The sequence below is a fragment of the Notamacropus eugenii genome, chromosome 3, assembly GCF_028372415.1.
Source record: "Notamacropus eugenii isolate mMacEug1 chromosome 3, mMacEug1.pri_v2, whole genome shotgun sequence".
NCBI classification, from domain to species: domain Eukaryota; kingdom Metazoa; phylum Chordata; class Mammalia; order Diprotodontia; family Macropodidae; genus Notamacropus; species Notamacropus eugenii.
Window position 1 is genome coordinate 67,342,699 of NC_092874.1, and position 27,354 is coordinate 67,370,052.

The 27,354-nt window shown below is 39.7% G+C and overlaps 1 protein-coding gene and 1 long non-coding RNA gene across 3 annotated transcripts in view; one reads left to right on the forward strand and one right to left on the reverse strand.

Annotated features, from left to right (window-relative positions):
- Positions 1-27,354, forward strand: part of APBB1IP (amyloid beta precursor protein binding family B member 1 interacting protein) — a 106,236-nt gene that overhangs the window by 67,816 nt on the left and 11,066 nt on the right. For both annotated transcript variants that reach the window (XM_072651762.1, XM_072651763.1), the window contains exons 8-12: positions 8,161-8,247; positions 8,946-9,089; positions 13,288-13,398; positions 23,128-23,226; positions 23,454-23,571. In XM_072651762.1, coding sequence (XP_072507863.1) covers positions 8,161-8,247; positions 8,946-9,089; positions 13,288-13,398; positions 23,128-23,226; positions 23,454-23,571 — 559 coding nt within the window. The remainder of the gene's footprint in view (positions 1-8,160; positions 8,248-8,945; positions 9,090-13,287; positions 13,399-23,127; positions 23,227-23,453; positions 23,572-27,354) is intronic.
- On the reverse strand, positions 5,973-13,292 carry LOC140532831 (uncharacterized). Its single transcript, XR_011976692.1, has 3 exons — positions 9,191-13,292; positions 8,517-8,597; positions 5,973-7,803 (listed from the first exon to the last, which is right to left on the reverse strand). It is a non-coding gene; the product is annotated as an uncharacterized lncRNA (long non-coding RNA).

Below are 27,354 nucleotides of genomic sequence, written 5' to 3' on the forward strand. Positions count from 1 at the left end.
CTGTGAAGAGTTTTGCTCATTATTTTATATGTTTATTTGATCATTTCTCTTGGTTGATGGTTATTAAATTTGTATGGAAGAAATTAAAAATAGATGAGAAAAGGATGGAGTAGGCCTTGGGAGGTTAGTAAATGGCTCTAGGTGGACACATGCAGACCTTATCCAGATGACCACAGGCACTCTCTTCTCCTCCAGGTCTTTCTTCTATATTTTTATTTGCACAGTCCTCTACTTTAGCTGTATTATAGATTTCTATGGGTGTATTTGGGGGCCTGCCTGTCATACATAATATCATTTCTATGCTCAAGGGATCATAGATTTAGGGCTGGAAGGGAATTTAGAAAGCACCTAATCCACCCTTCTTATTTTACCGATCAGGAAACTGAGTCCCAAACAGTTGAAGCAATTTGATCAGTCACACCATTAGTGAGGGGCAGTGTTGGAATTTAAACCTAGGTCCTCCGACTCCAAACAGTATGCTTATTTCCCAGATGGGAATGGAATTTTTCCACTGCCTATTTCTTCCTTGACCTTCAGCCCAGTTCCTGATTCCTTCTTAGCCCAGGGATGTTCAGAGCAGTCTACAGAGATGGGACTGGTAGTGAGGTGGAGAAAGGGGAAGGAGGACCACAGAGTAATTTCCCATGGCTGCTCCCTCCTTCCGCTTGCACTGCTGCCCTTCCTACAGCCCTGTCTGGTTCATTGATTTCCTCCCCCTTCACTCCCTGCCCAATCCCTTGCCTTGCTTCTCCCTCCAGAGCAGGGCTTCTTAACCTGAGGGCTATAGATCCTCAGAGTTTCATGGGTCAGTTCCAGAGGGTCTGTGAACTTGGATGACAAAAATTATTTTTAACATTTTTATTTTCATTATTCTCTGGCTGAAACTCAGCATTGCCTTGAAAGATTTAAAAATGTTATAGGAGCAAGTGTCCATAAGGCTTGCTCTTTGCCCGCCAGAGGGCTCTGTGACCCAGAAAAGAAATGAAATGTCAGTGGTGATGCACACTGAGTAAATTCTCAGAAAGATAGATAGATTGTACTTTGGTCTTTTGGGTACCCAGAGATCATTCATTGTCACCTAAACTGACTTTTTAGTCCCAGTGTTATCAAAGTTCATTTATTCTCCTACATTCACCTAGGTGGCATAGGTCAAGGTGTGCTTGACTCAAAGTTAGAAAGAACTGGGTTTAAATTAGGTGTTAGACATTTACTGTGTGACCTTAGACCCCTCTGAACCCTAGTTTTTCTCACCTGTAAAATAGGAATGAGAATAGTATGTACTTCATGGGGTTGCTGGGCAGCTAGGTGAAGTCAGGAAGACCTGAGTTCAAATCCAGCCTCAGACATTTATTAACTGTATGTCCCTGTTTGCCTCAGTTTCCTCACTGTAAAATGAGCTGAAGAAGGAAATGGCCAACTACTCCAGTATCTCTGCCAGATAGGGCAGACACAACTGAACAACAACAAACATGGGGTTGTTGTGAGGTTGAAAGGGGTTTACCTATTTTTCACTAGCAAATCTTGCAATGCTCTAAAGAATGCCAGCTGTTCGTGTTTATTAAACACCTGCTGTGAGCAGAGCTCTGTGCTAAATACTTGGGGAGAGAAAAAGCTAGATAAGACACAGTCACTGACTCCATGGGTCTTGTGAAAATAGCACACAAACGCTGATAATCATATCACACCATATGAAATGACAAGTGCATTAGAGAATTGCCAAAAAAAAAAAAATTGCTGTGTAATGTCCAGGGCAGAAGGTTTTTCCAGCCAGGGGGATCAGGGCACACTCCAGGCAGGAGCTTTAAAAAGGCAACAAATGGAGGAGGAAATGCAGAATGTTCTAAACACAGAAATAGAAAAAAAATAAAGGAGGCATGTTATTTTTTCATCATTGTACCTCAAATTGTGGCTAACTGCAAAATCCTTAGAAAACCTCAAAAGGGTGTCAGACCTTTGCTTCAGGGACAGGAAGAGAAGCTGTAAAATAGTTCTGTGTTGTCCCTGGCCTGGGGAGAGAAACCTCTCTTGGAAGAAGCAGGTGGAGACAGTGGGAAAGGGTCCAGTCAGTTCTCTGAACTTTGGAGTCTCAGACTTGCTCCCCTCCAAATTCTCCCTTCCCCATGCCCCAGGAGCACAGGCCTGCCCTCCACACCCTGGCACACAAGAGGAGATGGTGAGGAACATGTTCTTGGCATCCTGCTGCAATTTTGAGTATCTTTTCCTATACAAACACAGTTAGCCATGATGGTTCGGCTCTGTAATGCAATACTGTACATCGGGAGTTTTACAGATTAGACTTTTGTGGGCTGCCCTGGGAGTGTAACCATTGCTTATATGGAGAAATCCATCCAAGTTCCAAACAGCTGCCTTGAAAATGATTAGCCCCTTAAACTGGAATCTCCTAGACTTGGAATCAGCACAAGAGGCCAAAGGATAGACTCCACCTCTATCCAACTCTCCTAAAAGTGGGAAGAGTCAGGAAAATCTTTTTGAAAGAGTAGGAGAAGGAAGCAAAGGGAAGGATGCTCCTCCCCCTCTTATAAATAAGGGATTGGGAAGCAAAAGGAGAACCCTGCAATAAATGGAAGACAAGCTTGGAAGACATTTCTTAGATCTTAGAAAAAAGATAGGATACATCTGGGTGAGGTGGTCTCAGGCATTTCTGATAAAGAGCAACTTTGTTTTAAAAAAAAAAACAACAAAAACCTCATTTGCCAGCCTGGTTGTCATTAAGAAAACTTCTCTTTACCCTCAGTTGTAGGCACAGGGTGGTCTGTTTTTCCTAAATAGATGCCAGATGCTCAAATGCAAGTCAGCTGTGGTAGAGTGAGCTTTATGCCACCAGTAAGGTCATGATGCTGATGTGTGAGCTGCAAGGAGCAGGGTTGCCTGGGAGAGGAGGAAAATTAAGCACTAAGCTAACCTCCATGGGCACCAAAGTGGTCAAGAATCAAGGTTAGCTGGGACATGGGAGGATTTGGTCTCCAGGGATCAGAATAGCCTGCCTGGGTGGTGTGAGACAGTGCGCCCATAGCCAGACCCTTCAAGTACACAGAATTACAGAATCTGAGAGTAGGGTGGGAGGGGTCTTGGCAACCACCTCATCCAACATGAACACAAAAGACATTCCCGCCATAACATGCTTGACAAGTGGGCCTCCAGCGTCAGCTAGAAGATCTCCACAGAGAAGGAACCCACCACTTCTCATAAGTTTTTCCTGACTCCTACAACCTTCTTCATATTGCTCCTGCTTTGGCCCTATAGGGCATGTAATTCCTCTTCCACGTGATATTTCTTCAGACCTTAAAGACAACCATCACGTCCCCTCCTTGATCGTCTTTTCTTCATGCTACAGGTGCCTAATTCTTTTTGCCATAGTCATAGTCATGTCATAGGCTCAGAACCTTCACCATTCTAGTTGGCCTCCTGGATTCTCCTCAATCCACAGTGCCCCAAACTGAACCCAATACCCCAGATGATGTCTGATGACAGCACAGCACCATATGACTATCATCTCCTTATTCCTTTACCCCTCTTAATGCAGCCCCAAATCTCACTAGCTGTTTTAGTCCCACTACTGACTCATACTAAGTTTGCAGTTTACTGTAAAACCCCCAAATCTTTTTCAGAACGATTATTATCAAGTCATAGCCCTCCCCCACATTATATACTTAAGAAGCTGATATTTTGTACCCAAGTACAAAGCTTTTATCTCTATTGATTAGATTTTGCCCAACATTCTAGCTTGTTAAGATTCTTTTGGATTGTGACTCTTCCAGAATGTTAGCCACCCTTTCCATCTTGGGGTCATCTGCAAATTAGATGGGTACATCACCTATGACTTTATCTAAGGCACTGATGAAAAATGTGAAACAATACAAGTTCTAACATTAATCCTCAGTTGACTCCACTGAAGAATTATGGCCATGTTGACACTGAACCATTATAACTACTCTTGCAGTCTGACCATCCGACTAGTTATAAATTCACAGGACTCTATTTTCTTCTAACGCATATCTCTTTGTCTTCTCCACAAGAGTATTATGAACTACTTTATCAAAGCTTTGCCAAAATCTAGGTAAACTCTTTCCATAACATCCCCTTGATCTACTAGGTTAGTAAGCTTGTGCCCAAAAAAAGAAAATAATGTTTACTATGACCTATTCTTCTTGAAGCCAGGACAATGCTTCCTCACTTTCTCAACCATCTCTGTAATGAGCCGTTCTAGAATTTTCCCAAGAATTGAAGCCAAGAAACTCTGTCCTCGTCCCATTTTTGAAAATCAGGACCACATTTGCCTTTCTCCAGTCTTGTGGTACCTCTTCTTTTTCCACAATCTGTTAAATGTAAGTAATGGTGACTCATCATTCACATCTAGTTGTTTCAGAACCAGAATATGGGGTTCTTTTGGACTAGAGGATTTGAATTCACTAAGGACTACTAGGTGCTCTCCCACTATCAAATTGTTTCTTTGGGATAGTCATTTTTCTGCTGCTTGTAGAGTAAAGGTCTTTCTCCTTTGCCAAGAAAACAGAAACCAATTTCTTTCTGTTGTCAGATATCCCATCCATTCCAAGCAAAGGTCCTGTGCCTTCTTTGATCCTCCTTTTTCTCCCAGTTTAGCTAAAAACACCAACCCTTTATGTTATCTTCAGCCTTCCTTGCTACAAGCTTCTGCCCATTTTGAGCTTTAGCATTCCTGACAGTTTTTAGAGGGACTATACCGTGTTGTTTTTTTTTTAATCCATCTTGTGTTACCTGGTCTCAATTCTATTTTCTATAAATTTCTTTTTTAAAATTGAAGTCAGCTAGTGAGTTTCCTATGCATCCACATCAGCCTCTTTTTCCCATTTTTCTTTCTCATTATAGTTGTTTCCCTTTTGTATCTTCAGAATTTCATTGTTGAATTTCTCTTATCCCTCCTGGGTGGATGACCCCTAAGCCATCTTAGTCCATGGGATCCTCCTGCCTAGAATTCCCTCACTCCCTTTTTCTCCCTAGCTGAATTCTACCCATTCTTTAAAATCCATCTGAGGTTCCAGCTCCTCCATAATGCAGTCTGTGGTCACCCCCATCACCTAGATATTTCTCCTTCTCTTGAGTTCGGGTAGCATTGAATATCTATTCCACTCACTTGACCCTTATCCACTGACTGCTCTTTATGTGTATATCTAGGCCTTTTCTTACCACAACCAGAAGAAGATAAACTCCTTACATGGGTTATATCATTTTTGTGTCATGTGTATAAGAGATACTAGCTGATTAGTCTTCTTAACATAATCTTTAGTCTAAGAAGTTATGCTAAAAGAATTAGACATTCTCTTATTTCCTACTCCTGCTACATCACACAGGGCAAGTAGTTTTCCTGGCAGAGCTTTATTTGCTGCACAGAATCACACTCCTGGAACTGGAAGGAACTTTAGGGGTTCATCTAGTCCAGTCTTATGTTACAAATGAGGAGGCTGAGGAGTGGAGAGGGTGTAAGTGCCTTGTCCACATAATAACCAGACTTTGAACCAGGTCCTGTGAATCTAAGTCCAGTGTTCTTTTCATTATGCCAAGTCTCCTTTCCTTGTTATTCCCTAGAGACCTTGCATTCCCAGCAGCTTTTGTGACAATGCTACATAAAGAGTGAACACGATGGCATCACTTCCCACTTAAAGGCCACTTTGTGACCCAAACTTGCAGATTTGTCCATAGTACCCATCTTTACTAGATACAGAAGCGCCTAGTTCGCTTCCTTGTTCCAAAGGATACTGAGCAGATTGGGCTCAGTAAAAGAGGTTTTGTTTCTCAGGGAGTAGAAGTTCAGTTGTCTTTGGTGTAGCTCTTTTGGGAATCACTAGGTTTGGAGTCTACTTCCTCATCACAAGTGACATCCCTAGGTGACAGACAGCCTGAGAAATTATGACTTAGAAGATACAGACCCTGAAAGTTAAAAAGTGGAAGAAAGTGGGTCAAAGGAGCCAAAATTAAAGCACAGAGAGATACTTGGAACATTAGAAATTTTATTATAATATAAAGCAATTTAATCACATGTACAGTAGAGCAGCAGAAAAATTGGTCCTTTCATTGGCACCTTCTGATTCTGATCACAGTTTAGTTTAACAAATTTAACAGTTTTAGAGAGCCTTTGCATTTCCATGTGTGCTTTTTAGTCAGTAGGGTTTAATTCTTTTCACTTAATGACAATTTGACTTTTTTCAAAAACAAATTTTTCAGAATTTTAAACCCAGATTAGAAAAACAACAGGGCAAAAGTAATATCTCATCAGGCAAATTGTCTTTATAGTACTTTTCATTAGTTTTTATAGTAATGTTTGTTTTATTTGTTTTTATAGTAATTATTTTTCTGTAGTTCTATTAGAATAGTTTAGCATTTTGATGTGTTAGGGGGAAAAATGAACTCTGGAATATTTATCTTCAAGCCTAATGTGAAACAGAATTTAGAGTGCCTCACAATCTCTCCTATGCATAGAGACACTAACTGGTGGTGTTATCCTTTCAAATTTAAATAGCAAGGAACATTTTTTTTAAAAAAATTGCAAATGCCTGTAAGAACAAGGAAAATTCTTCCCACGTGCAATGAAAAGATGGAGAATGAACAGAGAAATCTTCATTTATAGGAAGAATTAGACAGATATCCTTTGTTTTATTTCATCAAATATCATTTTTACCTCCTCTGCTTCCACAGTTTGCCAAAGTTTCCTACAGTTTATATTTCATTACCTCCATTTTGTTCTCCAGTCTCCTCTGTAGACTTAGGTCAATAAACAATTGTACATCAAACTACAGAGGTCCTTTAACTGATGCAGTATGTTCTTAAAGTGATAGGCACTTATTAAATTTTATTCATATTTTCTGAATAAAAATGCCAGGACTCTAGACATGAAATCTTTAAATCAGCAATTATGATAATGACAAAATCAAGATTTAAAGGACATCCTTTGACACCTTGTTATACTTGATTTTATTTGTTTTGGCAAGCAAGTAAAAATCTGTACTTTATCTGCTCAGTGAACATATTCTGTTTATTTTTAGCTGCTTTAGGCACGTATTAACATTAGACTGAGTAAATAACTAGAATAGATCCTCCTCACACATAACACACAGATCATCTCTCTCCTGATCCAGATTCTTATCACAAACTGTCTTTTGAACATTTTTAAACTAAAAGACCTGGAAGCCTCTCAGACAAAATATGTCTAAGACCAAACTCATTTTTCTACCCAAACTCTTCCTTCTTCCTAATTTCAGTATTTCTTCCTCCAGATCCTTCTGGACTCTGAAGTTACGCAGCTGGAGTTGTCCTCATCTGTTCTTTCTTCCTTATCCCTCATGTTAAATCATTTACCGAGTCTGGCTGATTCTGCCTTTGCCCAGTGCTCTGGATCCTTTTCTAATATTCTTAAATTCTACTTTCTTCCATATATCTTACAATTAAATCACACTGTCCCGCTTGCAGTTCCTATCCAGTGTCTCCTGGCTGCTCCTCTGACTTGGATTCCCTGCCTTCCTTTATCTGTCAGACAGAGATAGCTGCTGGTGCCATCCCCTCAAAGGCTCCTCCACCTCCTTCCCAAATGACTTTGTATATATTTTGTACTTTGCTGTAAAAAAAAAGTAAGCTTCTGTTTTGTTTTCAGCATTGCATTTCCAGCTCCTAGCACAGTGCCTGGGACATCGTAGGCATTTAGCAAACGCTTGTTTGAGTAAACTCAATTAAATTCAATTCAGCTATCTTTCCAACTGGATTCCAACTTGTTGAGTGTATTGCTGTCTTCTTCGGTATTCTTCATAGGACCTAACACAAAGGAGTAGTCACTCAGTAAGTCAGAAGCATCAACTCTTGGTGTTGTAGAACTAGAAAGAAGTTGTCTGTCTAGTTCATTCTCTTGCATGATGTATGAATTTCTTCACCTACATGTCCAACAACTGACTGATCTTGTCCATCTAGTCTCTAGTTGAGTGATACTGCCTAATTGTCTTTTCTAGTTTTTTTGCAGATCTAAATCTGATTTTCCTGGAAACAAACTTGAAGGCAACGACTGAGTAATATCACTTTGGTCTAATCCCCTACAGTCTCTAGTGGAGTTCAAAGGGCATCATAGGTACTTACTACATGAACTTGCTCATTTGGCCCTTTTTGTATTTTATCCAGAATTTCTACTTGGCTAATAAAGGAAAAAAAGAAGGCAAGGAAACTATAGAGAAAATGAATGCAAAGAATAAAGAGTTTTTACTAGAGGTAAGCTTAACTAGGAAGTGGTGAGAAAGGGTGGGGATATTGGCGGTCTTTGCCTTGAGATGGAGATCAACAGAATGTGGACCTAGACTTAGGATCTGGGTTCAGATCCCAAATCTGGCTATCACTACCCATGGTGACCTTGGGAAAGTCACTTAACCTGGCATTACTTCTCTTATGTGTAAAATGAAAGGAAGGCTGACTTAGATAATCTCAGAGGTCCCTTCCACCCCTGTGTTACTGTTGAAAGAAAGAGACAGGAGAAACTTTACCTCCATTGTGCTTTCTTTTTAGGGTAATTCAGATGGAATTAAGTAATTTCATAGCCAGTTTTGAGGTTTGGGGAGACATACCTGGAAAGATGAGAATTGTTAATATGCTTAACAGACCATCATACGGTAATACAATGATGCCATAAGAAAATAAAAATCCATGTGCTGTCCTCATCATAGACTTTAATTTTTTTAAAAAAACCTGATTAAATTTCTAATTTCTACTTTTCACTTGGTCTCAGTTTCTCCATTAGCTAACAACATATTTTCTCCTAAAACAGCAGATGCTGTGGGATGCAAACGTGTACATTGAGTATGTCAGATAGAAGTAGCTTGATTTAAAGAATGATTTGTTAGAGTTTGTTTAAATGTGAGCACAAATGTCTGTTTACATTCTGTATGCTCTTGTAACTGGACTCTCAATTGCAGGAAAGTTTCTGCGGGACATCTGTCATTGTGCCAGAAATTGAAGGATTTCTTTCTTTGAAAGAAGATGGAAAGAAAACCTGGAAAAGACGCTATTTTCTGTTACGGGCCTCTGGAATTTATTATGTACCCAAAGGAAAGACTAAGGTCAGGAAGTCAAAAGGAAAAACTTTAGCAATAAAGCATTTCATGAAGGTGAAAGAGAAGAAATCTTCAGGTGGCATTTTAAGGGCAAACGTCTGTTATACCTGAGACATCTGATATCACGGCAACACTTGTTCAAGTACTGTGTTCAGACACAACTGATGAAATCACTTGTCGTCTTGTAGTAGTTTGGCCTTGCAAATAAAAACATTATGTTCAATCTTAAATCTGTATTTTAAAAGAAATCCAGGTTGAAGACATTTTTCCTAAAGATTATTATTTGATGGCTTTTCCTCTAATTTTTAATCTCTTACCTTCTAACTTCTGTTATCTGGAATCAGTAGGGAATTAACAGCCCTAGATAAGAGTTTTTTTGATGACTTAATCCTTTATATTATAATAGATAATAATTACAATAGAGGCTGCTAGATGGGTGCAGTGGATACAGTACTGATCCTAGAGTGTCTGAGTTCAAATCTGGCCTCATACACTTACTAGCTGTGTGACCCTGGGCAAGTCACTTGATCTCTGTTTGGCTCAGTTTCTTCACTGGTAAAATGGAGACAGTCATAATCTCTATCTCTAAGAGTTGTTGTAAAGAGCAAATGAGATCATTATGAAGCACTTAGCAGCACATAGTACGCTGTAAGGATGTTAGCTAGCATCACGATGGTGGTGGCGATGATAATGATGATGTTGACGTGAAAAACTCCTTTCACACGCCAAGGGACAGCAATAGTGTTCCCCAAAACCACAAATATTTATTAAATTTCTCCTATGAGCAAGGCATTCTGTAGTTATAGGCCAGTTCACTTTTCATCCTTTTGTCTTCTCCCTTTTCAGGGACCTCAGGTATTTGTTTACCTGCTTTTCTGTGCCACTAAATGGTCTTCATCCAGAGTTTCTTCTCTCTGTATCAGTCAGTCAGTAAACATTTATTAAACATTTAGAATGTGCCAGGCCCTGTGCGAATAAGCACTATGAAATATAAAGGTCAAACTGAGGCAGTCTCTGCCATCTGGGACCTTCCAAGAACTGAAGTCCATATCCTTTCTCTCTCCCACCTCATCCCTAAGTAAAAATATAGTTATTTAAAGAATTTTTCTAGAGGCTTTTTATGGCCAGTCACTACAGAAAGATGGTGCAAAAATAACAAACTAGGTACGAAATTAAAAGAGTTGTAATAATTTTTACCCTGGTTTTGATTCAGATAACAGGGCCAAGGCTAAGACCTATTTTACTGCCTTATTTTTTTTTTTCCTTTCTCCTGAGTCATTTCTTTTCCTCTGTTCTGTCTCATTTTAAATTTCCAGGGAGGACCTGGTGCTCATGAATTTTCTTTCCTTTAGCTTCCTACATCAGTCTTCTCTTCCTCTCATGTAAAACCAGGAATAATCAAAATAATGAATGCTCCCATTTATAGAGCACTTTAGAGAGCTGCTTTCTTCACAGCCCTGCAAGGCAGACATTATTATTCCCACTTTACCAGTAAGGAAATTATGACAGAGAAAGGTTAAGGGACTTGGCTTCCTAGTGGAGCCTTCTGCCTTCTCAGCCCACTACCCTCCGCTGCCCAGTTGGACAAAAGGTGCTAATGACAATCATACGAGTCCCCAAAGTCTCAAGGTAGTTTCATTTTCACCTCAGAGGAAACTCCAGCCTGACGGTCTAGATCTAATATTGCATTGATTCACCCAGGAGAATCGTTCCCCAAACAAACCGTCTTGTTGAATATGGATGAGGTGGCCTAAATTAGTCCTATGCTTGTGAAGGTGTTTAACAGTTTTAGTTGACCTGGAGTTTACAAAATTTTTAAATAGATGCTCCATCTTTGCTTTCATATCATATGAAGTTAAGTGTTGAAAGAATCCTTAGCTATTTTCTGGTTGAACATCCCTATCACTGTAAGAATTTTTTCCACAATATCCCTAACACATCATTCAGCCTGCTTCCATCTTCATCCAACTCTCACATGAGGTAAATAAGGCTTTTGGATAACTCAAACATAATGCTTTTCTTTAGCAGTGAAACTGCATGAAGGCAAAACTGCCATGCACATTTTGTAGGGAGAGCACGGGCAGATAGTAGATAGAAGCTGGGTTCACAGTCAGGATGATCTAGTTGGAAATCCCATCACTGACTCACAAGCCGTGTGACTCTAGACAAAGTCATTTACCAAGTCATGGATGGGTTGGTATAAGGAATGATCTTGGTAATTATCACACTTGGAATTCCCTAAGGGATGAAAATCCCAAGTTGTTTGCAAGTTCCCATTAAAGTTAAAGTGTCTGCCTTACACCTAGAACTCTGTGGTTTGGATTTAGGAAAAGAAATAACATTGTGCACATAGCATATAGTTAAAATGGGGCTGGTACGCTAAGGAGAATCTTAAGATTTTGATTCCAAGAATTTTAGCCAACTCTGGGCCCATGGCTCTTATACACTGTTAGTGGTGTGATTATGTAATAACAAACATACATACCTTCCTGCCCTTAGTTATTTATCTAATAAAGGAAAAAAGGAAATGTGCCATTCAAAATATAGGAATCTAGACTTGTGATTTCATTGATATAGCGACTCCCCAAGGAGAGGAAATTCCCTGTACCCATACAAATCACCACCTTCTCTGCAACTTAAAGTCTTAGAGAGGTGTCTAAGGGCATTATGAGATTAAGTGAATGTACAAGAGATTCACAGAGGACTTGGTGGATGCAAGGCCAGCTCTCTGTCTACTCTGCCAGGTTATCTCTTACTTGAAAATATTCTAAATTTTATTTTGAATGCATAACATTGTTAGAGGTATTCAGCTACAAGTGAATACTTTCTAAGAAGAATAACATCTTCATTTAATTGCTTAATGAATAAGCAATGTCTGTATCTGTATATAATTTCAGAAGATTTTATTTGATTTAGCACAATACTTGGCACATGATAAGAGCATAAGAAATGCTTTTTGAATCATTCATTCCTTTATCCATGTTAATAAGGCAGTGTTAGCATAGATCACCACGGCACTTAGAACAGTATCTGGCACATAGTAGGCACTTAATAAATACATATTGACTGACCAATTAGGTGACACTTGGAAGTAGCCCCTGTATGTAGAACTGGCGACTCTACTGTTATTTGCTAAAAATGGGATCCTACAAATTGCATGCCAGAATCAAATACAAGATTCTTTTGGATTATCAAACCCTTCCATCCATCACTGCAGATAACTAATTGAAAGTTGATATTTTAAGACTGCATTTGTGTTGAATTACTGCTTTTGAAATAAGCCATTTTTAAAAAGAACTACTGGCTGGTATGAAAAATTGGGGGAAAATGTTTCCATAAAATAAAAGACATATGACAGTAAAAAAGGGGGGGATAGGAGATTGGACAACAAAATTACATGTGCTAATTTTAACTTGTGTTGTTTGTAAGCTATATTTAGCATCAAAGAAAACCAGAGCAGAGAAATAGAACCAATTTGTAATTAAGGTGTGATGGAATATGCAAATTCTACACCCCACTCACTCTTCACAAAGAAGATTGTTCAGTGAGGCAGACATTTTGTTTCCATGGCAACCTATCAAGCACAATAAATAGCGAGAGGGAACCTGCAGTATTAGAAGAAGAAAAAAAGGGATGAGAAAAAAATCCTTGCATTGAGGAAGTGCCTGAAATCTCTGCTAATTTACTGAGAAGTACATTTAGTTTCTTTTATTGTCTGTTTTTTAGTGGAAGCTTTCTTTAGGGGAAAAAACCAACAAGATGCTATTTCTAGCCACAGAAGCCATCCCTTCGTGAGGATGGAAAGATCTTTGTAATGTGTGCACTGAGAAGGAATATCCTTCTTTCCTCAATGGTCACCTTGTCTTGATTGCATCAGTACGAATAAACCAAGGTCAGTTAGCTGAGGCTCTCAAAGTCAGTCAGTGGTGCAAGGTGTTAGAAGAGCAAGAGAATTTCGCTACCTTTTGTTTTTCTCTTTCCTCTTAAAAAAAGAGTATTGATTTTTCAGGATACCCTTCATAGCAGAACATCAGATAAAACAAACCAAATTCAAGATGCTTTTTTTGCTTATATATAGCATGTTAGTTGTTAAAAATGAATATCAAAAATTCTTCTAAGAACCATGGGAATGGGAGGGCTTTTTACTGTCCTGGAATCTTGGTTACATTTTCCGTGACATTATGTTATTTCCTTTCTCTTGTAGACATCACGGGATTTGGCTTGCTTCATACAATTTGAAAATGTAAATGTTTACTACGGAACACAATACAAAATGAAATATAAAGCTCCAACTGACCACTGCTTTGTACTGAAGGTATGTGCAAGGAAATCCTGTGTTTTGTATTTGATGTTTATGAGAATTATGGCTCTGGGCATCCCTTCTAAGTAGTAAATGTTAAATGACATACTTGACCACCACTTTAAAAGTAATGGCTTGTGTTCTGCTCTATGTATTTACGTATGCATAAATGTATTTTACTATTCCTTTAGCCCAGACCTATGTTTTCATCCATGTAATGAACCTTCTCCAGTGATGCAGAATCATCTGTAATTTATTGGCGTTTCATGGAGTATGGAGAGGTTTAGTCATCTGCCCATTGTCATACACCCAGTACGTGTCAGAGACAAGACTTTAACCCAGGGTTTCCTGACGCTGTTTAGTCCTTAGTAATTGCCTGGCACATACCGAGTGCTTAATTCTTCCTCTTTTATGACTGTGTATTTTTAGAGGAAGATTTATGTAGGGAAAAAAACCAAGATGCTGGCCACAAAATTCATCCCTTCATCAGAATGGAAAGATCTTTGGAATATATGTACTGAAAGGAAACATCCTTCCATTGTGGATGGTCAGTCCTTGCTTCGGCTGCCTCGGTAGGAATGAGCCAAGGTCAGTCAACTGACCTCCAAGTCTTGTGTGGCTGTTTGAAATCTAGCATATTAAGGACAATCTCTATAATCCAAAAGGATATCTCTGTTACTTCAATATGAATCTCAGCCTTAGGTTCTCATATAATTTATGACAAAGGTTCTGAAATTTGAACTTGGACAAACATTTTGTGGATAATGTGGTAAAGATAAAACCCAAGAAACCCATTCTCTATATACTGACTTTCTTGTGTTCAAAGTGGAAGAAATTTTTAGAAAACCAGAATCTATCCTCACTGACAAACTTACATGGACTAAATTAAGAAGAAAAATTCCTACACTGGGACCATGCTTTGGAAGACTAAACAGAAATATCTTTCCTCCAGCAAATTTAGCATCTGATTCTTATAAATGGGTTTAAGTGATCTGATTTCAGTATTGCTCAGTTGTTCCTGCAGTACCATGTCATCATACGCACGTGGGTCCTTCTCCCCAGAAACTTCAAACACATCAGAAAGTATTTCTTGAGCATCTAATGACACCCAGTAAAATAGTAGGCCTCTTACAGTATGTTCTATTTCTAGGGATCAGATTAGTAATCAGACAAACAAATGTCAAGCCATTAAGCTTTTTGAAGTTGATTGGATCCTGGTGTTAATGAAACAAAGGTCACAGGTTGCCTTTTCATATAAGCCAGCTAATGCTAAAACAAAAACTGTTGTCATGACCTAGAAGCTGTAGCTCTAGCAGCCCCAGGCAGCCACTGGAGACTGCATGCCTTTGGTCTCACAGGGAAAGTGGGTATGGGGGAATGGGGGGAGTTCAACAGAGTCTGTCACCACAACTGGGAAAACAGCTTGAAAGCTTGTGCTCTGCTCTGCATCCTGCTTCCTGCCAGAATGTAAATTCCAAGATGGCGGTGTCTTAATAAAACTTTGTGTCTTCCCCATGACCTAGCATGGTGCTTTGCACTGAGTAGGTGCTTCATATATGTTAGATGGATTCATGTATAACACATAAAAGAAGGTAATACAAATAATGTTCTAGTACATTTGATATCATGTATGATGTTTTCTTGGCCAAAGACTACATAGTGCAATTTGGGATAGCATGACAAATGCAGTTACTATTTCTTTCCTCCAGTTTAGTTGTTGCCTTGTTTTAGAAAGAACTGCAACAGAACTGTTACTTCAGTATTGTACCTTTCTTAGTAATTTTGGATAGACCTAAGTTCAGATCGTAAAACATGAATACAAAAGCCTGCTCGAACTCAGCGTCTCAAGCCAGATTTGAGCTCGTCCTGACTCTAGGCCCAGCGCTCTATGCACTGTACCTTGTAATTAGCTAATTGCTGCCAGTGTGGACATGGGCAAATCACTTCCCCTCTCCTGGCATCTTTTTCCAAATCCATAAAATGAGTTGATGGGACTGAATGACCTCTAAGCTTCCTTCTAACTCTAAATCTATAACTTATATTCCTGTGAACAGAAGCAATCATCATCAGCTAGTGAGAGAGAGGGGGCTGTCTCAAGGTCATCACAGTGAAAGAACTGAGGTTAAAAAAAAAAAGGGGAAAAAGAATGATAAAGTGGCTATTCTGATCCTCTCCTGGCTGTACCAGTCTCCTATACCCATCGGCCATTAGCATATAAGGGATGAGGTGGAAGCTTACCCCTTAACCACCCATGGACAATAGCCATGAGGCCCCAGCTGCATTCTGCAAGGCTTATTGCAAGGGGTCGTGAGTCTTAATGGTCTTGGTTGCCCTAAGGAGCTGGGCAAGTGTGGAGATGCAACGGCTGACTTCACCCTGAATGGAAAGGCTCGGTTGCTCTTTTTGAAGTGTTTTCCTCTGTCTTTGACTCTGTCACACAGCCAGCATGTCTTAGGCAGGAGGCTAGGTGTCTACATGCTACACGATGTCAGAATCGCTTGACATCAAAGCCCAGGCTTAGCTGGTGATGAGAAACCCTTCAAGGGGGCAAATGGCAAGGTAATCTAGATGCAAATTGAACCGATTTACTTGGTCTGATGTGCTCAAGACAATGTGTGGATTTAATTATGGTTTATTGGGGCTGGTTTTGCTCGAGTGATCTGAGAGTAATGGTACATAATGCTGAATTAATCTCAGATTTAGAAAAATTGGTTTCCAGGGAATCAGCTGAGACAAGGGCATCGGCACATAGCACTTCTGCAGCTAGGTACCTGTCTTGAAGCTGACCTGCTGGAAGAGGGGCCTTCCTATCTGAAGTCTCTCATGTTTACCTTTTCTGCCAAACTAGAGCAAGGTAGAGTCAAGGCCGCTGAACCCTCACCTTCTAAAATTGTTCCCAGAGCAACCTTATGTCATGGGCACAATCCCACACTCCTGCATCCCACCCTCAACTCTTCGTTGAGTTTATTCAGTCATGTATCTGAGAGCAGCATTGAGCAGGAGAACATGTTTTGTGTTTCAGGTTAGTCATGTAACAGATGGAACTGCTAGGCTCATAATAAATCTAGAGCTGGAAAAGACCCAAGACACCATTTAGTTCAAGGACTCTTGACTTTTTTGAGGGATCCTTTCTGGACCCCTTCTCAGAATAATGTTTTCAAATGAATAAAATACATGGGGTTACAAAGGAAACCAAATATGTTAGAGTTATTAAAATATTTTAAAAAACAAATTCATAGATCTTAGATAAAGAAACCCTGATCTAGCCCACTCCCCTCATCATATTGATAAGGAACCTGACACCCAGATAGGTTAAGTAACTTGCCCAAGGTAACACAGATAGTCAACGTAAGAGGATTTAGATCAAAGTCTGGGACTCCAGAGGCTGGGCCATTTGCTCTATACCATCACACAATTCTATTGCCTCCACCTGGATTCCCAGGGCTGCCCATCCATTGAGTCTCTCTGAATTTAAGAAAAATAATCAAAATAGAAAAAGAAGTTACTTTAAGGGACTTATTGAATATGCCCCCTGTGGACTTCAAATGGAAACCTTTTAAAAGGTTGGGGAAGTAGGACAGAAAGCTTTCATTTTTAAAACACCAATGACATCCAAGCCAGTAGGCTTAGTCCAAAGCACCAATTTTGTTGGAAACAGAAATTTTTTTGGATACAGAGAAAATCATAACTCTTTTTACCAAAAAAAGCAAGCGAATTTCCAAGCTGTCACTCAGTGTGATACATAAAAAGGGGGGGGGAGGGGAGATAAGAAACTAAATTATAAGATCATAGATTTAGAGCCAGAAGAGAACCTTGAATTCATGTAGACTAACCCTGTAACTGTACAAATGGAGAAAGTTAGGCAAGTGAGTGCAAGCAGGAAGGAGCAGAGCCAGGTTTTATACCCAGATCCTCTAGTTACAAATCTAACCCTTTTTTCATTGTGCCAGTCTTTGGGTCTTGATGAAGATGAAAACCAACCCATTTTCCAACAGGTTTCTGATTCTTATCATGAGAAAGCCAATGGCTAATTTGTGAACAATCCACGATTGTGAACAATCTTACTTTTCGGTCCTATTTCTGGCTAGATGGCACTCAGTTGTTTTCTTAAGGTTAGCTTCTGCTTTCCCAACCACCCAACCCCACTTGTCCTCTCCCATTTGACCTAGTACCTTCTGTAATAATGTGGGGACATCAGATTAATTTCCTTACTCAGAGGTTTAGTTATAGTTTAGAGAACTGTTTACCAACACCTTGGTGCTTTCTCCCCCATCTTGTTCAGTCTTCTGTGGAATTGTCTATCTGGAACTGTGGCCACATTTTAATTAGGGAAACTATATTTACTTAATGTAGCATGACATGGACGCACGAAAATTCCATAAGGAGTGTGGTATAGTTCAAAAGTGCTGGATCTAAGAAGTCAGAGGGTCTGAGTTCAAGACCCAGACCTTTTGGCTTTACTACCTTTATCTGTGTGAACTTGGGAGAGCCTCTTCCTCTCAGTCTCAGTTTCTTCCACTGTAAAGAACTGAGTTGAACTTGGTAATCTCTGAAGTCCTCTATACTAATCCAGTGGGCTAGATAGACATCAATTTAATCTTCCCTTTGTTGTGCTTTGAGAGGCATCATGGAGTAGTAAATGGAGAGAGGGCCTTGGGGCCAGGAATTGGGGTGCACCTTCAAGCCCTGACCCTGTAACATACTGGCTTGTGGAACCTTGGGCAAGTCACTCATCTTCTCAAAGTACTGGTAATTCACTAAGACTAAATGTTTCAAAGGAGCCGTTCACCTGTACTGGTAGAGGACACATCTTCATTGGGAATTCCATATCCAGTGAAGGTACAGATACAGTTCTTTCTCCATGTCTAAGTGAAGGTTACAGAAATACCCTGGCCTTATCAGTAACCCATTTGTATAAGGGAGGCCAGCACAGTGCCTGGTGTATGATAAGCAGTTAAGAAATGCCTTCTCATTCATTCATCCTGCTGAATTTCATCAATTTTATACAGATACTGTATAGCTTCCACTGCATACAATATTGTATTTTCTTTAGGCAGCGGGGACATGATACAGAGAGCTAGTCAACTTCAGTCAGGGAGATCTACATCCAAATCCCGTCCCTGACACATACTAGCTTTGTGACCCTGGGGAAGTCTCTTAATGTCCCAGTGTCCCAGCAAGTCTCTAAAACCAAGTTACACAACAGTTTTACATGTTGTTTCCTCCAGTAGATTGTAAACTGCTTGAGGGCATGGACTGTCTTTTGCCTCTTTTTGTATCCTGGCACTTAATAAACGTTTCTTGATCTATTGATATCAGATTGCAAAATAAAGGGAGTTTTCATGTTGGGAATTCCTTACACCAATTAAATCACAAGTCAAGAGGGAAAAAAAAATCATACTTTTTTTTTAACTTTCCTTTTAAATTTTAGGGATGCATATTTCATTTGGGGCTTTTAGGGGATTAATTTCAGGGGAAATTAATTTTTGTTTCAGTTTTAATACTTTCAAAATACTACTTAGTCACTTTCCCCCCTATGTATTGCAAATTTTAACTCTTACCTTATTGTGTTTTTGGGAAGGGAGGAATTTGCTCTCTTTATTCTGTTACTGGATATGAAAGTGACAAATGCCCACCAGGGACACAACGTTTGTGCTTTCCATAATTGTTAGGAGGTAGTGGGATGTGAATGGGAAAAGCAGAGGATCAAGAGTCAGAAGGCCTGGGTTCTAATACTGGCTTTGCCACTAAGTAATTTTAAATTATGTCTTTACCTTTCTTGACCTGAGTTTTCTCATCTATAAAATTGGGATAGGGGTTGGACCAAATAGCACCTACAGCAGCTATAAAATATGTATATTATAGCTATTAAATAATATATATATATGTACATACATGTAACTGTCAGTAGCACTATAACATACAATGACTTCTGTCTTTTTGATCTTTGAACACTGAGTTACTTGGGTCTTTTCAGCATGAGAGATCCAAATTAGTGGACCCTACACTAGCAGTTTTCCCTGAGCCACTTGGCAAACAATTTTGCAAAATGTTACCCCAGGGGGCAACAAGGCACTTTGAGAAGTACCAGGAGACCCTCAGTGTGCAGGAATTTCAGAGTATTAAATGGTACATTTGAAGCCTGAATGACAGTGTGTATCTCACTTAAATCCCAGGAAGCCATGACCATTGAGGAGTTAATTCATCTTCCCAGAATCCCTTTGATGGGGGATATGTAGGGGGGTTGCTCTCATTTTATGTCTAGAGAAAAAGGCCAAGCTATGAACCACAGAAGGAGTCATTGGTGCACCTGGAATCACAATTCAAAACTTCCTTCCTTCTGTTCAGTCTCTTTCATTAAGGGAATGTCTATTTTTCTGTATTTAGATATAACACATATTTCAGAACATTAAGCTTTTTTCTTTAAATGTGTGGTTTTAGATAGACTAGACTTTCTTTTTTAACAGTTGAGCATCTACACATGAATCTTTCTAAGAACAAACTTACAACATTTACTCATTTCAATTCCTAACCTTCTGGGCCTTGCATGCTATATGCCAGTTTTAAACAAACCCCTCTCTTAGGAAGGGAAGGAAAGAAGGGGAAGGGAATAACCATTTATATCATGCCTTCTGTGTGCCGGGCACTGGCTAAGCTATTTACAAATATCTCATCTGATCCTCACAACAACCCTGGGAAGGTTGGAGCTATGATCTCCATTTTATAGTTGCAGAAACTGAAGCAGACAGGGAGTCGCCGAGAGTCACTCAGATAGTAAGTGTCTGAGGTTCAATTTGAACTCAGATGCTTGAGTCACAACAAAATAAAGTGTGCTGGTTCCCTAAAGGGAATAAAATGTTAAAGAAATGGGTTTTTGTTGTGCTGCTAGGCAAGTCCTAAAGGATTTTCAAAGGAAAATCTCATTTATGGTGTAAGAATCAGATTGATCTTTCTAGTGAGGGGAATCTTAGCAAGAATGCAATTTTAGTTCATGATTGTCCGGGCCTTGCACGTTCTTTGTCTCACCTTTGCCCATCTTAGTAATGGAGGAAACAACGCCTGGATTGGTGGACTTGATCCAGGAGTAAACATTTTCTTCTGCCCACCCAGCCATTGAATGCCATTAGCCCACAATTGGGATCCCCGAGCACATTTAATCGTGACTTTTGTTTTAATTGCCTTGAAAGAGAAGGATGTTTAGGGTAACAGTGACCAAAAAATGAAAAAAAAATGAAAGCCGGTATGCAGAATGAAGATACCAGCATTGGGGCTCATCCATGGCAGTCAATGAGTCAACTATCCTGAAGTGTTTGGTGCCATCTGCTGGATCAAAGGAAAACTGCAAGGCAAATTCTCTACTTACTTCAAAGACCACTGGGCTTTTTTGCTTTCTAATTGGCTACATTTTAACCTACCAGTTAAACAAAGGGAATCCAGGCTCAGTAATGTTGCTCATAGAATAAAGTAACACTTTACTGAAACAAGGTTGATAGGAACTCACTGAGACAATACCGCTTAGAATTTAATTTCTAAGGGAGGGTGTCCATAAGGTTATGTAGTGGATAGAATGTGAGGCCTGAAATCAGTGACCTGAGTTCAAATGTTCCCTCAGCTCAGGTTCCCCAATTGTAAAATGGGAATGTTGTGAGGATCAAATGAGGTATTTGTAAAGCATTAGTTGCAGTGCCAGTCACAGAGTAGGCACTTAATAAATGTTTGCTCCTGTCTCCACCTCCAAAAGTGTAGAAGTAGATACTCTTAACTTTGGGGAGTCAGCTTGGTATAGTAGAAGGACTCAGAGGACCTAAGTTCAGCTCCAACTTCTAATATTCACAACATGTAATGAGCATGGGCAATCATTTCATCCTTCTACCTTAGTTCTTCTTCTGTAAAATGACAAGAGCCGACTAGAAGGTTTCTGAGTGCCCTCTCAGTTTTAATTTATGATCATCTTAAGAAATAGACATAACATACCACCACTAGGTCTGTATCTCAAAGAGATTTTTAAAAAGGGGAAAGGACCCATTTTTGGTGTGTCAAAAAAATTGGAAATTAAGGGGATGCCCATCCGTTGGGGAATGGGTGAACAAGGTATAGTATATGAATATAATGGAATATTATTGTGCTATAAGAAATGATGAACAGGCGGACTTCAGAAAAACCTAGAAAGATTTCTGTGAACTGGTGCTCAGTGAAATGAGCAGAACCAGAACACAGTAACAACCACAGTGTGTGAGGACTGTTTCTGATAGACTTAGCTCTTCACAGCAATGCAAACATTTCCAAAAGACTCGATGCAAAATGCCATCCACATCAGAGAAAGAACTATGGAGTCAGAATGCAGAATGAAGCAGACTATTTTCTCTTTTATGTTTTAGTTTGGTTTATCTCACAGTTTCTCCCATTCGTTTTAATTCTTCTATGCAACATGACTAATGTGAAAATGTGCTTAATAAGAATGTATTTGTAGAACCCATGTAAGATTGCATGCCGTCATGGGGAGGGAAAGGGGAAGGAGGAGGGGAAAAATTTAAAACTTGTGGAAGGGATTGTTGAAAACTGAAAGCAAATAAATTATTTATTTAAAAAAAGTAAAAGAAAAACCTGGGAAAACTTATATGAACTGATCCTGAGTGAAGTGAGAAGAACCAATAAACAGTGATAAATACAGTGATGTATACAGTAACAGCAATATTGTGCCATGATCAGCTGTGAATGACTTAGCTTTAAAATGATCTAAGACAGTTCCAAAGGACTCGTGATGGAAAATGCTATCCCTCTCCAGAGAAAGGACTGATGAATACAGAGCAAAATGGACTGTTTTTCACTTTTTTTCCACTTCTTTTCTTTTTTGGTTTGTGTCTTCTTTCACAACATGACTATATAGAGTATATGATATATAGAACATGTTTTGCATAATTGCACAGATATAACCTGTATCAAATTGCTTACTATCTCAGGGCTGGGGAAGGGAGAAGAGGGAAGGAAAGAATTTAGAACTGAAAAAAATTTTTTATTTCCTTATATATAAGTAGGAAAAAACAAAATATTACTTAAAAAGAAATAAAGATAATTCATATTTACATAGCTTTTGCAAAACACTCTCTATATATTAACATTTAAGCCTCAGGACTACTCTGTGAGGTAAGTGATATAGATATTATTGTCCCCATATTACTTGTGAGTTTCAGAGAGGTTATGTGACTTGCCCAGGGTCACGCAGCTAATAAGTATCTGAGGTGGGGGCAGGAGTACAATAGAAATGATACAGAAAATAGTCTAACAATGGAGACAAAAATTATCTTTCTTTGGTGGAGCAGTGAGGTGGCACAGCGGAATGAGGGTTGGACTTAAAAGTCAGGAAGACGAGTTTGAATGCAACCTTAAACACTCACTGGTTGTGTGACCCTGGGTTAATCACTTAAGCTCTCTCACCCTGAGTTTACTCCTCTGTAAAATGGGTCTCACAAGGTTGTGAGGACCAAATGAAATCATATGTAAAGTGCTTTGCAAACCTTGAAGCACTATATAAATGAAATGGTACATGTTAATATTCTTAATGAAGTTTAAAAAGGCTTGTGGCATATAACAAAATAGTGAATTTCTTCTATATTTAATCTGTTTTTAAAAAAAAACCCTCTGTAGCCTCATAAAAAAAATGTAGATGGTAATGTTTGCAAAGCACTTAAAGCTTCTCAAAGACTATAACCATGACTTGTTCTATTTATAACTTATTTATTCTAGCACCCTCAGATTCAGAAGGAGTCACAGTATATCAAGTATCTATGCTGTGATGATGCGAGAGCTCTAAATCAGTGGGTCACTGGAATAAGAATTGCCAAGGTAAGAAAATCTTTCTGTATTCACTCTATAGTCCCCTTCCTTGCAGACAACTTTTCTATATGGACTGGTGAGTAGTTTGGTTTTTTTAATCACCTTCAGAGTTAAAAGGATGAGCAGGTTATATAGATTTCTGTCAAAAAAATGAGGATTTGATCACGAAGAGTATATGTGCCTGATAAACTGAGCCAAAAGCACTGCATTGTGGGTTTTTTTTTCTTTCTCTGTAGTATGGAAAGATTCTCTATGACAACTATCAAAAGGCAATGGCGAGAGCTGGACTTGCCTCTCGATATTCTAACCTGGGCACCGTGGACCCAGCGGCTGCAACTCAGAACCCCTCCAAAGGTATCAGAGAATTCTGGTTTTGGGTGGTTGGCTGGACTAAATGACCTTTTATCATTCCTCCCAGCAGTCCCTGCATTTTTAGGTTATTTTGTTTTGTAAAACGATATTAGCCAGTCTTAAAAATGTGGATCTCCTGAGAGGTCCTTCAAGGATCCCTCTCAACTTTATCTTTCCCTGTCTCAAAGGAATTAGTGCTACTACTTCTGGGTTTTTTCTAGAACTGAAGCTTTTTCCTAACTGGTGAGATTTACTGGAAGGAATGTTGAACCTGGAATTAGGACACCTGGGTTTGAACCCCAACTCAGGCATTTATTAACCCAATCATTTAAACTCTCAGGATTCTAGGTGTGTGGTATCAAACTCAAATAGAAATAGAGGTTATATACCATATATAAGGGTCCCTGCAGCTGCACAGTGACTTAGTTTTAAAATATAATATTCTGTATCTTCTATTGTATTTTTATTTATTTGTTAAATAGCTTCCATTTACATTTAATCTTTTTCAAGATACCCTTGGGAATGTGGGCCAACCATGTGACACCTCTGCTCTAGGCAATTCTCTAAGACTGTAAGCTGCTGATCCTCATTGGTTGAGGAAGTGTCTTCATTGGGAAGATACCTCCTACACTCTTAAAATCACTGCACTGAGACCAAAAGAAACAGGTGACCAGTTTCACCAGGTGGCTGTGATGAAATCATTGTGCAACCTCAAAGTGTACAATAAGCGTGAGCTTTTATCTCTCTTTCTGCCAATTCTCAGGAAACACATGCCTCTCCTTGGCCAGTGTCTCCTTTAGCACTGCCCTCAGCCTCTTGATTAGAGCTGGGTTCCCAGTCTCAATGATGTGCCCCTCTGTGGAAGTTGAGAACAGATCCACTCCCAGGAAGAGGATCCCTTCCACCTGGTCACACAGGCTGGCTGCCAAATCATCAAGTAAACATTGGGGTATATACACCATATTTGAACACTGATATGTTCCATATATTCAGTTAAAGAAACACACACGCATGCATGCACACATACACACACACACATACACACACACACACTTGAACCAATGGAAAAAGATAATTTAACAACTTGGGGGGGAAGGTGAATAATATTTGCATCTGCTTTAAATTTTACAAAGCACTTTACATAGATCATTTCATGTGGCCCTCAAAATAACTTTATAAGGCAAGTACTACTGAGGAAACTGAGGCAGGGGGAGATTAAATGACTTGCCCAGATAGTAAGTGGCTAAGACCAGTTTGAACTCAAGTCTTCCTGATTCCCAAATCCTGTGCACGCTCCACTTTGCTGCCTGAGTGCCTGGATACATGAAAGTGAGGGAGTGATGGATGGACTGTGATCATGGACAAAGCAGAAAGACATGGAATCAAAGGCACCAATTGAGGGATTAACTTTAGGGAATAGTAGGGATAGTTCTGCTTAGTGTTTCTCAACAGGGCTCAGTTCTGAAACTCAGACAAAATGGTTAGAAGGGATATCTAAGATTAAGAACTTTTTCCTCACTCAGCCATGACTAAAAGGTCCACCAGATCCAAAATCCATTGACTTGGGAATGCCAAAAATCTCCCGCCCTCTCTAGCCCCTCATCTTGACAATGGGCACTGAGTGGTCCCTTTTCAAAGCACTCCAGCCTCCTTTTAGGGTGGTCAGTTCCTGCTGAAGGGTCTCCTTCCTGTGTTACATGCAGCCTCACAAATCGGTAGCCCCCTGCCTTAGTCTTCTTGGATACTCCCCACAAACACCCTGGAAATTAAGGTAGGCTGGCATTCACACTCTTCCCTCACTATGCAGGGGAAGAAATGAGGGGATCAGAAGCTCGCATCCCTCCTTTTTTCACCTTTCTTTGTATCCCTAGTGCTTAGCATAATGCCTAACACATAGTACATACTTAATAAATGACTGCTGACTTTACACTGTCGTAATGCTGTGTGTGATACAGTAGCTCTGGTGAACTTAAGCAACTCACTTAGCTTTGCTGATTCTCACTTTCCTCATCTGTAAAATGGAGGAACATTCTGTGTTCCAGGCCGATGGAATCACTCAGCTGCCACAGACAGACACCTGTCTTCTCAACCTTCTGCTTGGGCACAAACAAAAATACTATTAGTAAAGTACAAGAGGGAAATGCTAGAAAGTAACTAAAATTTAAATTTCTTTTCCAAAGGCATTGTTAACAAATCCCTCCCACTGAGTAGCTGCTGCTTGTCATTTTAAAATAGCGCCACCCTTCCCACTCTACACTGATGTGACAGATAGCAGATACCGAACCACAGAGGGATTTCATTGGACAGGCTCGGTGAGAAGCAGGGCATTGCTGAGGCAGGAAGGTGAAGTTTCCTGTTCTCTGTAGCCAGCATGTAGCCTGCTACCGTTGTGGTTACCGAGCCTTTGTTGTTTGCCAACACATAACTGTAGAGCGTGTGCGTGTTTAAAAAAACATGTTCTAAAAACTCAGCTTTTATCACTTTTTCTCCAGTTAGATTCCTCCATCCAAATCCAAAGCACAGACCTCACCAGGCAGTCTCAGAGGGAGGGAGCTGGAGCACATCATCCTGTATAACTCCCTCTTCATAACAGGGAGAAAAAAAAATAACTTAAAACATTCCTATACAAGTGAAATCAGATTCAAATGCATTTCACTAGTAAGTTTGAAGGGGGAAAGAGCAATAAGATATGCAGCCCTGTGGTAGTGTAAGAAGAGGGGAGGGTAGTGCATTCTCTGCCGTGTGTCAAATCGTTACATGCCCCTTTTTTCTAAACATAATTTGTAGTATATTCATCTGTGTACATTCTATCACCCTTGCTAAGAACTGAAGGCTTCTTGAAGCCAAGGCCTTTTTCATGAAGATAACAATGGCTATAGAGGAGGTCCTGGCTTCTGGGTGGCAATGCCAGCAGATAAATCGCAAGCCCTGGCATGGTCTACACAGCTAGCTATGATAAAAAAAAATAATTAGCCTAGAGAGGAAAGCAAGATTTCATATGAGGTTTGAGAGGGGAGATTTCATTATTGACCAGGGGAGGGGAGGAATGAAGACAAACTTCCAGAGGGAGGTGGCATTTGATTTGGGCTTTAAAAGATGTATGAGGCTCCAACAGGTAAGGAAGGGGAGGTGACTTTAATCATGGGGAGTAGCATGAAGAAACACAAAGGTGGGGTGTGACAGGATGGGGAATAGTCTGATTGGGTTGGTAAAATGGAACAATATGAAATGTGATGGTGGCCAGATTATGGAAGATCTTGAATGACAAAGTAAGGAAGAGCTTACTTAGTATGTAAGACAATGATTAAAAAGTTTTGAGCAAAGGAGTGAAATGACCAAATATATACAGTGGTGGGAAGGATGGATTAGAGGGAAGTGGGATATGTAAAGTGAGGAATGAAGGCATCAAAAGTATTTTTGAGTATGAATAAGTAGGAGAATGGTGATACCATGAATGGAAAGGACATCTGCTGAAGAAGTAGGTGGTGGGAGCTGTAAAGAGGGGGAAGCAGTGGAGGAGGAGGAGGAGGATTTCAGGCTTATATATGCTGAATTTGAAATTCAAGAAATCACCCAGGTAGAAATATTTCACAGTCAGCTGAAAATATGGCTCTGGAGCTTAGAAAAGAGGTTGGGGTTGGATATGTAAATTTGGGGGCAATCCACAAAGAAGGCATAGATTTAGAGCTAGAGGGGGGTCCTCAGAGGTCATCTGCTACCACCCTCACCCTCCATTTTACAGGATGAGGAAACTGAGAATCAGCAAAGCTAAGTGAGCTGCTTAAG